The 15,787-nt window shown below is 40.7% G+C and overlaps 1 protein-coding gene across 1 annotated transcript in view; it reads left to right on the forward strand.

Moving 5' to 3' along the window:
- SLC9A9 (solute carrier family 9 member A9) overlaps positions 1-9,017 on the forward strand; it is a 186,126-nt gene extending 177,109 nt beyond the window's left edge. Inside the window, exons 15-16 of the mRNA XM_027650649.1 lie at positions 4,411-4,516; positions 5,037-9,017. Of these exons, the coding sequence (XP_027506450.1) occupies positions 4,411-4,516; positions 5,037-5,243 (313 nt within the window). The 3' untranslated portion in view covers positions 5,244-9,017. The remainder of the gene's footprint in view (positions 1-4,410; positions 4,517-5,036) is intronic.
- The last annotated feature ends 6,770 nt before the right edge of the window (positions 9,018-15,787 follow it).

Genomic DNA, 15,787 nt, shown 5'->3' on the forward strand with positions numbered 1-15,787 from the left:
TTGGTTAGTATCGCAAGAATTCATGTGCTTCGGGGCTATTTAATAGTAAATATAGTGTGAACAAATTTGCCCTTAGAGAGGATGGGACTGCCTTCAGTTACAGAGACCCCATTATGTGATGAGGCAAAACTCATGCCATCTTTTGGGCCAAATGCAGGGCTTTACAGAAGTGCCTTATGTATTTCCAACTGTGACCACATCTGCTGCTTTGCTGGGGGCTGGGGGGGTGCTTGTTTTTGGATTTTTTTGTTGCTGTGGTTGGTTTTTGTCACGAGTTCCCCCTCAAACAAGTTATTTCTCTCTTACTATGATGTTTTTCACAGCAGAGTCACAGCTGTACTAGAATTCTGTTCCTCCAACAAAAGAAAAGTGAACCAAGTCAAAACAGGCACAATATTTTTACCAGAGTATATTTCCCTATCTGAACATGCTAATGTTAATTAATCAAAAAGACAAGTAGTGATTTTTGTCAACATCCTCAATATTTGGAGGAACATGTCAATTTAACAAAGTGCAGTCACAGAAATTTTTAAGTTCTGATTTTTCTTCCTAATATAATGTAAAAATTGGTTTTACATCTCAGAATTTTGTGCATAATGAAAACCTAAACATTCTGCAACATGGCTAGTGTCAGCAGTGCTTCTCATCAAATTTACCTGAGACTTCTCACTTGAAAAGGGTCTTACAGGTTTCCTGTATTTTTGTGAAGCAGGAGGAAGATTTCCATAATACATGTTTGTTTCAGACATAATATTAAAGAAAAGCATATCACACAATTCCATGGTTTGGTTCCTCAGGAGATTATTTTTAAATGCACTGCACTTAGAGCAGAGACCTCACATTCCACCTTGAAGATGGCTTTTGTCATTTCTTTGAAACTCTAGTCTAAACTAGATCACATTGGAAACTTGGGCCTTTTTGCAGGAGTGTGAATAACCAAACGACTTCTCAGTGTCAAGAGCTAAATTCTCAAGGTCCTGCTGCTACAGAGCACACAGGACCACCCCCACCCCCCCCCCCCCCACACACCCACACACACCCCGCCAAGCCCTTATTTGAATTGTTCAGCCCCTGCAAACACCCTCCCTGTGGTGTAACTCGGGGCCACATGGTTCACACACTTGCCTTCTGTGCTCATTACTGGGCAGCAGAGCACAGGACAGGGCAGAAGCAAACTCAGAAGAGACAAGCTGAACCAGCAAGGGAGAAACAGATTCAGATGTTAGGCCAGGTCTCAGTGAGGCAGAAAGGGAGAGGAACTGTGTCTGGCTAGTGGTGAGGGAAGACAAACTGCTTGGGCAAAGGGAAGGTCAAATAGCAAAGAGAGGACCCAGGGTAACCATGTCCAGCATGAGAACCAGGAGTGGAAGCCTGGAGATCAACGAGAAAATTGGTATTTTATTATAAAAGTAATGCGTGGTAACATGCCAGCACTGTATAGGGATTAAAATTCTATGCACATGCAAATACTGGTATCTTGAATTCAGTTTCACAACTTAGAAGTTACCACCTTTACAATATTAATGATGTTGTTTAACACAGTGTGTTGTATAGTTTAGTCTGAGCCATGCAGGTGGGGCTGCTCTGCCCACAGAGGGGTGAAGTGCAAACCTCTCCTGCTATCTTCTCCCTGTCCCTGATTAGGCAGGCATGAATTTGGTTCAACTGTAGTTTCTGAGTTATGCCAAGAGGTTGCACTTAGACTGCTTTAAAAATTGGAAGAAACTTAGTGTAATAGAAAAAGGTAGGTTTTGCACTATTTAAATTACTTCTCCCTGGAGATGCAACCAGAGCAGCTGGAGTGTGATAAGACTTCTTGCCAGCCTTAAAATGCTGTAGACTCATGTCTGATGTACTTTTGAAATGCCAGTGCAGCACACGGATTTTTCTTCCTCTTCTATGCTGCACTAAACGAGGTGATTATGTCTGTAATGCTATAAAGCAACTGTGTCAACAGTAAAGAGGAAACATTTATGGCATAGGTTATTAAAACAATGAAAAATAGGCCAGTGCAATTTAAGTTCCTTTAGTGGGCTGAATAATAACTAGTTAAATAAGGAACAAAGATAAATAATTTATTACAGAATCATCACAACAAGCACAAGAAAATTGCATTCACTTTAAACTGCATCTCAAGAGGCTTCAAAGTAGAAGCATGGATAATACACAATGAATGTGTCAGAGCACATGCAAAAGGAAGGGGATTTAGAGAACCTGTTGCAAAATTAAGTAATCACTCAAATTCAGGACATCGCTGTACACACACACAGCAACCAGTTAAATACACAAGACAAGAGTTTATGTTAAAAGTAGTAGTGGCTCAAATGACTGAAGGCTACTGTGGTGGCTGGGTAGATTGCCTGCTTCAGCAAGCAGCCCCTACTGCTGCATGGGAAAGACAGGACTTGCTGTTACAGAGTGTTATAAAAGCTCATTGTGAAGTTATAAGACTCCTTACAAATAAGGTCTAGCTCAGACACCATCAGATTAAGAAATGTAGAGGAATATTCATCTTCAGTTACTTCTTCTGGAAGAGAATAAAAGAAGAGAGCAGACAGAACTCAGTACAATCAAATGCAACTTCCACTACAAGCCTGTATTTTTCACACTCAGTCTGACAGCTCAGTTCAAACAGTTCAAGTTGTTTTTAACAACAAAGCAAATATTTCCAAAGATTAAAAACCAAAAGTTAGGCTTGTCTTTCCATTTTTGGCCTTTTAATTAGACTTATCTAAAGTGCTGAAAACAGAACAACTCTAATTGATGGCTTTCATACTTTGCTTTTTAATAATAGCTCTTAACTGCTTGGCAGTTTGGAGGTTTCAAATCAGTCTGGGAATTGATCAGAAGAGGATTTTTAGCTTGATTTTACTCCACCAGAAATGAGACAATCTAAACCTTCCCCACACAGTTTGTCTCACAAGATTCCCACCTTGATCACAGCTCTGATATGAATATTAAAATCTCACCATTTTTTTTGAACCAGACTCAATTAATGTTGCACACTAACTCAACATATGACCTTGGATAAAGAAATCACCCAATCTTCCAGCAGCTCCAGCTTAACTTTAAAAAAAAAAAAATACACAAATGCACACACACAAACTCCATACACTATAGAACAACTTCCATGGTTGCAGTACAGAGGTCAGAACAAGTTATTTGGCCTTTCAATTTGTAACTGAGATCATAAGTATATTTTACATAAGAGTTTCTTCAGGATAAAGAATTTGTACTTTATAAGTAAAGCAGTGAGACCATAAACAACCAATACTGAAAAAGCAAAGGAGGCACTGGTGTGATTAGGTCTAAGAGCCAGTGTTCCTCCCTCAATATTTCTACAATACTGCAGCAGAACTTGAATCGCTACTCAGTGTTACGTTTGTTCCTCTCTTCTTTAAGGAAGCGGGGAGAAAGAGTGGGAAGATGGCACAAGCAAGGAAGCAAGAGAAAGGAGCAGGGCAGAGAAAGTGGGACGACAAATCAATAAAGCAAATTTTTCCTAGCAGCAAAAATAGCTGACAGACCTGCTTGCCAAAGAACACTGAAAATTACTTTGAGAGTAAAAGTAGCAGAGAAGATAAGTCGGCTTGAGGGACTCACGGGAGAGCTGGTATTGACAGATACGCAGATGATGTAATTGCTCGAGATGAACGGGTTTTTCTTTTATCTCAGAAAAGCACTTCTGGATGAAAAGACTAGAAAGACAGGTGTGAGACAATAGCACAAAGCCTCTTTCTTACTTAATTTTATATAAAGAAGCATTGATGTATCAAGTGTAAAACAAATGTGTTGAATGCTGAAAATAAAGTATTACAGAGAACAGCTTACGAACACTCCCAGCAATAAAGAAACTTAATATTTGATGAAATACACTTTGTCTATTGAAGAAATACACTGACTTTTCAAAAGATCGAGTATATGTAAGAAAATGTTCCCTACTGTTCTTACATAAATTGGCTGATAGAGTGGCATCTTAGATTGTCCTGTTTATTCTTCTGGTCTACTGTTTGTTTGAAGTGTGATCTCTTATGCAATTTTAACAGGAAACAATCTAGTACACTCTTCCTCTCTTCCAGCTCCTGCTGCATCTGTGTATCCCATGACACATTCCCTTCAGCCATTCTGGTACCCTTTCAAAACAGATTTTGAGCATCAAATCGTTTGGGGTTGGTTCTGAGGTTTCTTTTTTGGTTTGTTTTTTTTTTTTTGCTATTACTGAAAAATATTAGATAAGAACTGGTGACAGGTGAATGTATGCAGTAGTGGATGGGTAAAGAGATAGTCTTTTCTATATTTCCATTTAGTTAGATGATTTCCATGAGCTTTAAAATGAAATTTCTTTGTGTAATAGAGCAGCATGTTGATATCAGCGACCCTACAGGAAATATTCTTTAACAAACCTCACAGATACCTAAAACCCATCTTAACCCACGCTGGTCCACCTCTCACAACAACGTTACCTGAATGGTGCAACCCTGTTGCCAGGATTCTGACCAGCCCCACCGCATATGGGGTAAGTACCTACTTGGTTAATTGTCCTCAGGATGTTATCCAAAACCTGCCACTTTTGATCAAACACTTTGGTATAGTCCCTTTTCTAAAAACTTCTTACTTTCAGTGTAAGAATTATACAATTTCTTCAGAGTTGTGGAGAAGAGGTCTCAGAAGGTACAGTGCTACATTTCCACTACTGGCCACTAAATACTGTGAGTTTCAAATATGACTGATACATTCTAAATTATTCAGCCAGATGCTGAAAGTATTGGCTACCCATCAACGATATTCAAGCATTAAAATTATCTAAAATATCTGAAGGGCAGGTTATATTTTTCAACACTGCTCAAGTGCAGAACATGATAGGCAACTATTTGCTTTAATCAACAATAAGATGGTAAATGAACACCTGGAAAAAAAAAAAGCAAATAATGAAACAAAATGGAAGCAAAATTGCACTAGACTTGTTCTTCATTTAAGCTTTAACAAAAATCCTCCTCAAGAGTCTCTCTTACATAGATTTTTTTCTTTGAATACAGGATCAACTCAAGGATGGTGACACAGATTATATCATAAATAATGATGAATTAATGGAAAACTATGAATCATCTGCTCACATACCAGTGCCAGCACAGGACAGGACAGGCGCCACCCAGGCTACAGGCCAGGAAGATATTCAAGAAGGAGATCTGGGATTAGGAGGGTACAAACTCCAGCTTCAACCCCAGACGAATTCTCCGGCATGAACAGGGAAACGTTAATGACAAGAAAGAAGACAACAACAAAGAAGCAAAAGATCCTATTATGTGAACAAGAGGCCAGAAAAATGTACTAAGCACAAAAATCAAAGATTTCACCAAATAAATGCCTGCTCCTCCCATAAAAGTAGTTTATTATCATCCATATACCTACAACAATGTGCAGGTTTTCTGACCTCAGCAGATGTAGGGCAGTATCAGCCCACTGTAAATACAGTGTGGTCATGTGTTGTCTCACCACTTGACTGTACCTCTCCCCTCACATGTACCCAGGCCTTTGAATGTTGCTTAGAGTCTTCAGCAAGTTGGAATGGAGAGAAATAGCTTCCTGCTCACGTGATGACAGCTCTTCTATACAGCTGGTCCTGAAAAGATCCAGTTAGCTACTACTCCAGTAGCTATTACATTTATAAGGAAGAAGCAGAAGATTCCTTGTCCAATGTCTACGTAATCTAAAAATGCTTAAAACACACACTGCTGCACCTCAGCCTTGATAGATAAATCTCCCTCATGCTCACAGTACAGACTTGTCCTGACAACCAGCCAAATATGTCTTCTAAATGCACATGTAGCCTAGTCCATACAGGGTTTCACCATGCAGCCTCCAACTGAATATCGACAGTAGGAGGCATTGAAGTCCATAAAATCAGCAACAAACACCCTTTTATGGCAGCACTGAATGGGCACGACCACTATTTAAACAGCAGTTATTCCTCAAGGCACTTGTCGTTAGGGCCTGGCAACACACAAAGCTCACATGGTGGGAAAAGCTTTGTTGTTTTCAAAGATCATTCTAAATGTATGCTTTGATGTAACTGTTTCTTTTTTTATTGTTCAAGGAGAGTTGTTTCTAATCATATATTTCTGCAAAACAGCTATTTCTTAAGACTGTCTGCTCCGAGGACAAACTTGTCTCTCTCTAGTTAAGCCGGGCACTCAATATCACACTAGCAAGGAGGACAGTGGTGGTTAGATATTAAAAAAATCCCAAGAGGAGAGTTTATGTATCAAAGTATTAATTGTTCTGCATAAACACAGTAACTGGATGAACAGCTGGTCAGCCATACATACAGCTAAGTTGCCATATACTACTATCAAGCATTAGTACAGATCAGCTTTGGCACATATCAGCTAAGCAATGCAAAACCAGAGATAGAGCCAGGCTTTCATTAGAGCACGTACCTTTTCCCACCACAGAAGTTTCAACTAACTATGCATGATGATATTCCTACTAAGTCAAAGCATCAGGAGTTGCCAAGTAAGATCATTCTTAGCATACAAAGACAATGGGCAAGCAAGAAATTTGAGATCTAAAAGAATAAAAATCAAGCCATCTCCATTAATAGTCCTAAAGCTGAATAGGTCTTGATTTCATCACAGATAGAACCTGAAATACAAATGCAAATATAATCAAGTTTTAGTTATCCTTTTCCAGGCTAATTAATTTCTGGTTAAAAGTGACTATTAAACAGCCATTTTAAGCATAAATTTGAACACTGAAGCTCTACATGCTGTTATGAAAGATCAGAAGCTTAAACTGGCATTTTATTTTCCCCTAAACACTAATCAAGGAGCTTCAAAGGATCTTAATCTCAACATGGTTTAAAACAAATAATATTCAGGCATGATAACAAGTTCTTAGAAGAACTAATGAATTTCCAACTCCATGCTTTGCTTTGTTTAGCTGCATGAGGTGGGGAAAGATGCACAGCAGGTTGCAAGCAGGGATGGAGAATGGATAGGGAGGTAAGGTTTTATGGGCAAGTACTGTGCACTGCAGAGCATGCCCTGGGAGACAAAAGAGAACAGAGGCAGCATAGGCAGGCAGAGACACACTGGAGTGAGGTGAATATGTGGCAACACAGTGAGAAGGTATTCTCGTGGATGGGTGCTAACACAGGCCTGACTTCAGCAGCCAGACTTTCTGATTTCAATCTTCAAAAGTATTGAGTGTAAGTCAGGCAGCTTCCTAAGCTTCTTGGGAAGCATGGATCCCAGTCTTTAGATTATAGTGGAAATCAATAAACTGCTGTACTATTATGAAGATGCAAAGCTGTATTTCACAATCGCTACATGAACTGGAAATGACAAGCTCTTCACCAACAGTTCTGCTCTTAGATTCTACTCTGAAATGCACCCTCCAGCATATTGTATGGAGGTTTTACTGATTTTTTTATTGTGCCTATGCCCAGATTTCTCACATTTGTGCAATGTGATAAATGGAGAGCTCTGGGGTCTGAAATTCTCTGTTTGTAAAAAAAGTCTATAGCAAACACTTTTCACACTGTTCTACCCAGATGCCTTAAAGGGCTACTTTACTTGGTAAAGAAAGTCATCCCTTCCGACAGAGGAGTCATACTTCCCATCTTCACAGGTCAGATTTTTATGCTAAGACTATCAAGAGGCTGAATTAATGTTCCCAACAGGATGGGTACCATGCTCAACAACTGAAGTATCACTGGCTTTTAGGAAAACTACTAATACAAGCTACAAGCAAACCTGAAGCTTCTACTAAATAGCAATAAGAATCTCAATTGTCCATTATGCTGTTCAGCCTTCCTATTTCCTAATTTTAAGGTATTCTTTTCATGACATGAAGATCAAGAGAGTTAAAACAACATTAGAACAGATGATATATTTGCATTCAAGAAGAAATTACAACTAGTAATTCTGCATGACTGTTTAAACATAAATGTATGTTTAAGAGAGGCCTTTAATGTTAATTTACAGTTCATACACTGGAGATTTAAACTACTCAATATCACACAGTGTTTGACTGAATGTGCAAGTCACTCATGATAAATGTGAAGCTACTCTTCGTATCTGAGTTAATCTAATAAAACACTGCTTGGAAAATGAAATGTAATATATATTGTCAAAATGTAGTGACTACATACTGAGTATGAAGGCCAAAATTATAGGAAAGGTGGATATCTGCAATATTACTAAACCTTTCAGGTTTCAGAAGCAATAACTGAAATTTTATACTGAACTGTGGAGAGCATTGGCTAAGCTTGAAAGCAGTGGAACAAATTCTGGACATACAGCACAGCCAGTCCAGAAAGACACTGTACTAAAAATATCAGATCACTATGATAGCTTTCACAGAGAAGTGCAACATTTGGTAACCCCACTGAAAGCAGGGGCCAGTGAAAGTAAACATCTATGTTGCTGTATTGAAAGCTCAAACTTGTCCATCATACCACATCAGGGTTATCTCTAAACCAATCAACCCTGTGCATAATTTAAGCCACTAAACTCATTGTATTGAAGCCTCGAGAGCAGGTCACACCCTTTCTATCTACGACTCACTGAAGTACCTTGCTGACCCAGGACAGTCTGTTCAGTGGGTCTTTGTTTCCCTTTCAAAGCTGGTCTGTATTTTGCTATCAGCCAGCAAGTAATGCTGAGCTCGGTAGCAGCCTGAGTGCTGTGTACATTCGAGTACAACACAAATGCAGCAATATACAGAAGTCTATTTTAGATGCACAAACATTACATGTGTGCTTTCAAAATTCTTTCTTCTCAGAGACTGAGAAATCTTAGGATACAAGTATTAACCATGAACTTCAAAGAGCAAAGATGATACTCAGAATATTCACTTTACAGGTCAGAAAATACTACTTCTAAAGACAAAATTGTTTTTCCCCTACTTCCTTCTAGCAAAATGGAAAATAGCCCTTTTCTACATCTTCAAGTAAACCAGTTCTGAGCATTTTAAACAACTTAACACAAGCAAGCTCATCTCTGGCAATATAGTCCCAACAGACAAATTCTGCTCAGTGAACTATAAATGACTTGTCAAAGCTTTATTTTATAAAGTCTTTCAGAACTTGACAATTCTCCAGTTGATCCAAATTTTCTAAGCAAGTATTAGTTTATGCCACAGTCTTGGTCCCACTACCAGTCAATTTTCAGATCATGAAATCCCCTGCTTCCTTTAGCTCAACAATTAGGTTTTTGTGGTAGATATTACTGTTCAGGAGAGTTAGACAAAACAGCTGAACATATCTTCTTGAATACTGGTTTGCTGGTGTTTGGGGGTTTTTGTTCTTGTTAACACACACATTTTTTACACCATAATCACATAGTCAAGTGCACGGTTCCGAACAGTACAACAGAAAACTTTGCCAATGCAGTACTTCTCTCTTTACTCATCCCTTTCAAGCAATTAAAAGAATAAGACAACCTAGTGCAAGCATGGGCATCAGCCAAGCCAAGATCCCCTTCAACAGCCTTGTGGTGCAAGTCACACTTCCAGTTTTAAAACTCCCAACTGAACATCCTGGCATGTGTTTAAAAATGCAGACAAATTCCTCAAAAAGCAAAACAATGTCAGTCAGCTCTGTGGTGCCCACCTATGACCCAGGTTTGTCTTTCCTCTGTGAAAGGTACAGGGACTTTCCTTCAGTTACCCCAAGGTAACCGGGTCTCCATCTCCAACTTTGGCTCCTCTCCTAACAGCTCCTTAGCACCACCAGCATGGGCCCACTGCAGCTGCATTACTTTCATGGAATTCCACAGCACAAACCCACAGCCTTCATGTTTCCAATTAGCAAATTGGAATTCCAACCCTTCCAGCTTTCCCACTGTAAACAACCACACTGGCTTCCTCCCACACCAGCCCACCCTGGCTCTGGGCAGACTTCCCTCCACACACCAGAGGAGGCAGCGAGTGCTGCACCACATGTGTAACAAGAATTATTCTGCTCACAAATAAACCTTTTTTTTTTCACCAGTGTCAGAGCAGAGGCCACATTTTCCCCAACTAAATCAGTGTTACTGGTCAACATTATTCCCCTACAAAAATCATATCTGAGGTATGGAAGAACAAATATTGTTTCAGGCCTCAGAGGATCCCAAATCCAAGCATGTCAAATTAATACTACCCTTCTGAGAAACCAGCAGGGCTTGAAATTCTGCTGCAGGAAGCAGCAGAGAATATCCAGGAGTGTTTTCCAGCTACTGTTCTACATCATTGTTTACCACATACTGTCTGTTTCTGGTATGCTACAGCAAAGGTAGATGGACAAATCAAATACTGGTACTTTATTAAGAACTTGAAACTAGAGAGAGCCCTATACATAATCTAAACACTGAAAGAAATAACCTTATGCCATGGCATTGGGCATTACATAAGCCTAGGACATAAGTGAGTTGAAATAGGGTAATATCCCATAAGCATAATGAGATTTCTTATTCCAGAGGTACAGGACCTTTAGAATGCATGCCTGACTGGAAACGAAAATATAAAAGAGAAAGGGACATGAATAAATGAATGATGAAGGGGGGAGCAAGGGCAGGAAGAATCAGTGCCAAAGATATTCAAATTGAAAAAGTTGAGAAAGTTATTCATAGCAACTGCAGGCTAAACTCCAAATTAGGTGTTTGACAGCAGTGTGAGAAACTAAGGGTTAGCTTGAAGAACACTCCTAAAAACTTTGCTGAGCCATAGATAGTCCTGACACTACAACTGGACTGCAAAATCTTAGGCATTCCACAGGCCTAAAAGGCAGCTGCCAGCTGAAGGTTGATCAAATTTAAAGAAAATGAGGAAAAAGAACCCAAGGTGAAAGGCTAATCCTTCAATAGCACTGTTGGCAAAGCAATAAAAGCAACACAAGCTTGATATTTGCAGAAGTGTGGAAAAACAGCTGAAGATATAACTTCTTCAGTCTTCCTTATTTCATCTGTCCCTCCTTCACCAGCTGTTCATTTTCTTCACTAAGTTGTCTCTTTCACAATTTCTGGTTTACTTTTACTTTAAGATGAAAACTTTACTTTTCCCACCCCTTGGGCTAGCAAAATTTTATGAAGTCCTATTCTCTCTCTGCATGATATCCACACCCAACGCAGTTTTAACAGTTCTTCAAAAAGCAACTAATACAATGCAAGACTGCATGAACTATTTAACTCCTCCCCCAAGTGGTGATCATGCCCAAAAACATGCCCAAATGTCAAATGCACTTCACTATCACTACAGAGGTTCAGGAGGGCGGGGGGGTGCCCTGCGCCTGCGGCAGAGGTCTGTATGTAACCTTTGTTGACCTCACCAAGGCTTTCAATACTGTGAACAGAAAAGGTCTATGGCAGATTTTGGAACATTTAGGTTGTCCCCCCAAGTTCCTTAAAATGATCATCTCACTCCATGAGGATCAGCACAGCCAAGTCAGATATGGCAATGCACTTTCTGAGCCCCTTCCAATAACTAATGGTGTGAAACAAGGCTGTGTTCTCGCTCCTACCCTATTCACAATCTTTTTCAGCATGATGCTCCAAAGGGCTACAGCAGACCTCGAGGATCAGGACGGTATCTACATCCGATACCGCACTGATGGAAGCCTTTTCAACCTAAGGCGACTGAAGGCCCACACCAAGACCTTAAACCATCTTGTCCGGGAGCTGCTTTATGCTGATGACGCCGCCCTTGTCGCCCACACAGAAGCAGCTCTGCAGCTTTTAACATCCTGCTTTGCAGATGCTGCTGAGCTCTTTGGGCTGGAAGTCAGCTTAAAGAAGACAGAAGTTCTCTATCAACCTGCACCTCAGGAAGTCTTTCATCATCCCCATATCACCATTGGCAAATTAGTGCACAAATCATGTCCAGCAGTTTAATTATCTAGGTAGCCTCATCTCCTCGGATGGTAAGATTGCCAACCTGTTGTCTATCTCTCCATCAAAGGCATATAGTGCCTTCAGAAAGCTTCATAAAAGAGTTTGGTGAAATAAACACTTGAAGAAAAGTACCAAGATCAGTGTTTACAGAGCCATAGTGCCGTCTAGTCTCTTATATGGATCAGAATCATGAGTCATCTACTGCCACCACCTGCGTCTCCTAGAATGCTTCTATCAACACTGCCTCCGTGCAATCCTAAACATCCACTGGTCAGATTATGTGACCAATACATCTGTTCTAGAACAAGCAGCAGTCACAAGTATTGAGGCCATGTTACTGAGAACACAGCTGCGTTGGGCAGGGCACGTCTCAGGGATGCAGGACCACCACCTCCCTAAGATCATGCTTTATGGTGAACTTGCCACCAGCTACCACAAGAGAGGAGCCCTGAAGAGAAGATACAAGGACTCCCTGAAACAACATCTCAGCCTTGGCCATATTGATCACCATAACTGGTCTACTCTGGTCTCCAATCGGGAGGTCTGGAGACACACCATCTATAACGCTGCTGTTTCCTTTGAGAATGCCCGCAGAATCACTCTTGAGGAGAAAAGACAATGCAGAAAGAATCGTGTCTTGCAGAATATACCACCTAAGGAGTCTTTCTGCTGTGCCTTTTGCAATCAGACATGCCTGCCTCGTATTGGCCTATTTAGCCACCAACGCGCTTGTAACAAACGTGAGTAGAGCCCTTCCCAGATCTCTGTTCACAAAGCCTGGCCATGGTCACTACAGAAGAGCAAGCGCTCATGCAATTTTAACCAAAGGAACCAACAGGAGGAAAAAACCCTAAGAACAGTTCTGCAGCCTTTCTCAGGAAGGTCAACACGGTATGGTTGCAGTGCCAGGGAGCAATATCATATGAGCAATCTGTCATTTTTTCCCATAGCAAAGCTTAGGCACTCTGGTTGACACCCACTGCTGGGGAGATTCTGGCACAGAGGCAGTAGCTGCAGAGCACCAATACACACCCCAAATCCAAACCCTTTCTTTTCACCCTTTGCACATATTTCCACAGCCTGGGGCAAATCCAGGGGAGAAAGCTCCCTCACTGATGGAAGAGCTCATGTTTATCTGCAACAAACCAAGCTGGCAGAGCAGGGAAAGTGGTGCTGCTTTCTTTCTGTTTGTGGTCCAGGCACGTTTTCCTCCTGGTACTCCAAGAGTACTGCTGCCACTGCTGATTAGAGAAGTGACTGGAGCACCTTTTCTGATGAAAGTTAATGTGAAGTGGACACTTGAGACAAGTACTCTAGTTTCTGCTGCATGAACCATCAGGCCTACGCAAAAAAAAAAGAAAACACTGCTCTATTTCTTAACTGTTTTGTTTACTGCAAGAATCTGTCTACAAACACCAAGCCCCTGATATTTACAGGCCTAATACCAGTAATGGAGATGTGTTATTAGCCCTCAAAACTTCCTAAATTTGGCTTAAAACAAGCACCCTCCTCCTCTGCACAAGCCCCCCATATGCTATCATCTGACAGGGTTTCACACTGACCTGGTTCACTGGAAAATTGCCATGGTTTATCCCCAAACTGAAGTTTTCAAACAGTGGAAGAGGATTTCAGTAAACATGGATGCAGATTCCCTGATTATTAGTGTAGTTCAGGTGCTCTGAGAGGGCAAACCACCTCTGCCAACAACTAACTTTAAAAAAAAAAAAAAGAAGCCCCACACACATAAGGAACACTAATGGCACACGTTTGTAACCAAAGGCAGGTATTCCAGCTAAACTTCCCAAGAAATAACACTCTTCTGGCTATTTTACAGAAATTTTCACCTTCTGTACATAAAACTACAAAGCCATTTGTAGGATTCCTTTATGCTCATGCAATACCCACAATGAACAAGTAGTGACACAGTGTGTATACCATTAACACACAGTCAAAAACACAGTTCTAGTGCAGCTGCATGAAATAATAATAATTTAGTTTTAAGCTTGTTTTATGTCCCACCTTAATCAGAGGCCTGAGGAAAACTGTACATCCTTGACAACTGGAGCAGGGAAGATACAGATGCTGTCTGAGGGCACAGCCTCCCCTTTGCCACTTCCCCCTTCCTTTCCTACAGGAACCTGATCAATGAAAGGGTGGAGCAGCGTATAATAAGTCCCAGTTCATCTTCACCACTAAATTCATTTTTTATAAGTCTAAGGTTGTCCAAATATTTGCTTCATATTAAACTCCGATAATTTTTAAAAGTGAATGTAAACTTAAGCTCCTAAAATTCATGGACTCCTTATTAAATAATCTATTTTTTGCAAGAGATGAATACTCAACAACTCACACTGAAACCTGCTACAGCCTTAAAGTCACACTGAAATTAGCCCTTAGGAAGTGCCAAAACACACACTGCTCCCGGCAGGGCCTCCAAAGCAAAAGTGCAGCATAAAACACACTTTTTTCAGATTGGTACAATAAGCTCCCTACACCAAGAATGAAACCAATTTTCACTGCAGGGTGAGTCAGCTGCTGTGCAAGGAATAATTTAGAGACCTGAGCAGGACTGACCCTTTTCAGATCATGGTTGTTGGATTTGGGGGGGCGGTTTATTTCCTTTTTCTTTTTTTTTTTTTTTTTGAAGGCTACCTAGGGAGGACCAGGCTAAGACCTGGGCAAGCACACGGAGTGGTGACCTCATCTTTTGTTGAGCCTCGCAGCCAAGGCAGTATGGAGCAGCCTACAGGAGACTTCACAGTGGAGCCACAATTTGTGTGAAAACCCAGTGTGTTGCAGTTTATTTCCCTTGGCTGCTTCAGCACATGCCTTCTGTATGATTTGCTCATAACAGCTTTAGTTGACAGGGATTTTTCCTCAAACTTCTGTACAGAAAGGTATCACTTCAGGACACCAGAGTGCAAGGCTAGAGATGTGGTTGTTAGCACTAACCAGTGCCCGAAACTCTGGGATTTTTCATGGGTTTAACATCCAGGATTTACTCATGTTTAGAGCCCTGGTTAGGACTCAGTTTATTTAGAAGAGCTTTCACCATCTGTTCTTTCAAATTTTGAAAACATGAGAATACACTTCACAAGCAGCTACAAACACAGATGAGCTCGGCAATTTATACTGGGGTATACTGCACACAGGGAAAATCATTCACTGTATCTGTGAGGTTTCTCCTTCAGGCATAAACTGAGAACTGAAACTCCAGCACTTTCACATTTTGTGTCACAGTGAAACACTCTCTGAATTTGCCACCATGCATCTCCACAGTATTAAATGGAGACCTGAATTGTTTGAAACTTAGACAACTTAAAAGATTTTCTAATTAAACTGGTCAACTTCATTAATATATCACCTGCCATCACACAGTTCTTACAAAGAGATTTTTCTTTATCTAGAAATTAATATCTCTGAATAATTAGCAAGCTAAGGTACAGCTACATTAATTAAAGTTTCAAGCTATAGCCCAATGACAAAAATTCATTAATATCTACTTTCCAGAAAACAAAGCTCCCAGCCCTTATTCCTGAGTTTTCAACCCATTTCCACCTACTTGACAAATCATGCCTCAGCAAACTCTGCCTCAGTTTTCCAGACTTTATAGGTACCATGGGGATGAGGCATTGGAACTTCCCTGAGCAGGCTTCTGTGAAGGCCCCTCCAAAGGATGACCTGCTTCACAAGCTCCCAAGGGAGCAGGAGCCTGGCCAGACCCTGTCTACACCTACATGGACAAGAGCCATTCCAGACAGGCAAGAAATACACCCTTCCCACTCTCCTCCTGCAAGGATGCCTATTTCCACACTTTACTCCCAGGTAAACTGGTTTGACAAGAAGTCACCACCCCTGAAGGTTGGAGAAACCAATAACTCATTCCCAGCACTTATCCCCAGTGTCTGTGTTAGGCT

Source organism: Corapipo altera, unplaced genomic scaffold (genome assembly GCF_003945725.1).
Source record: "Corapipo altera isolate COAL_440 unplaced genomic scaffold, ASM394572v1 54, whole genome shotgun sequence".
NCBI lineage: Eukaryota > Metazoa > Chordata > Aves > Passeriformes > Pipridae > Corapipo > Corapipo altera.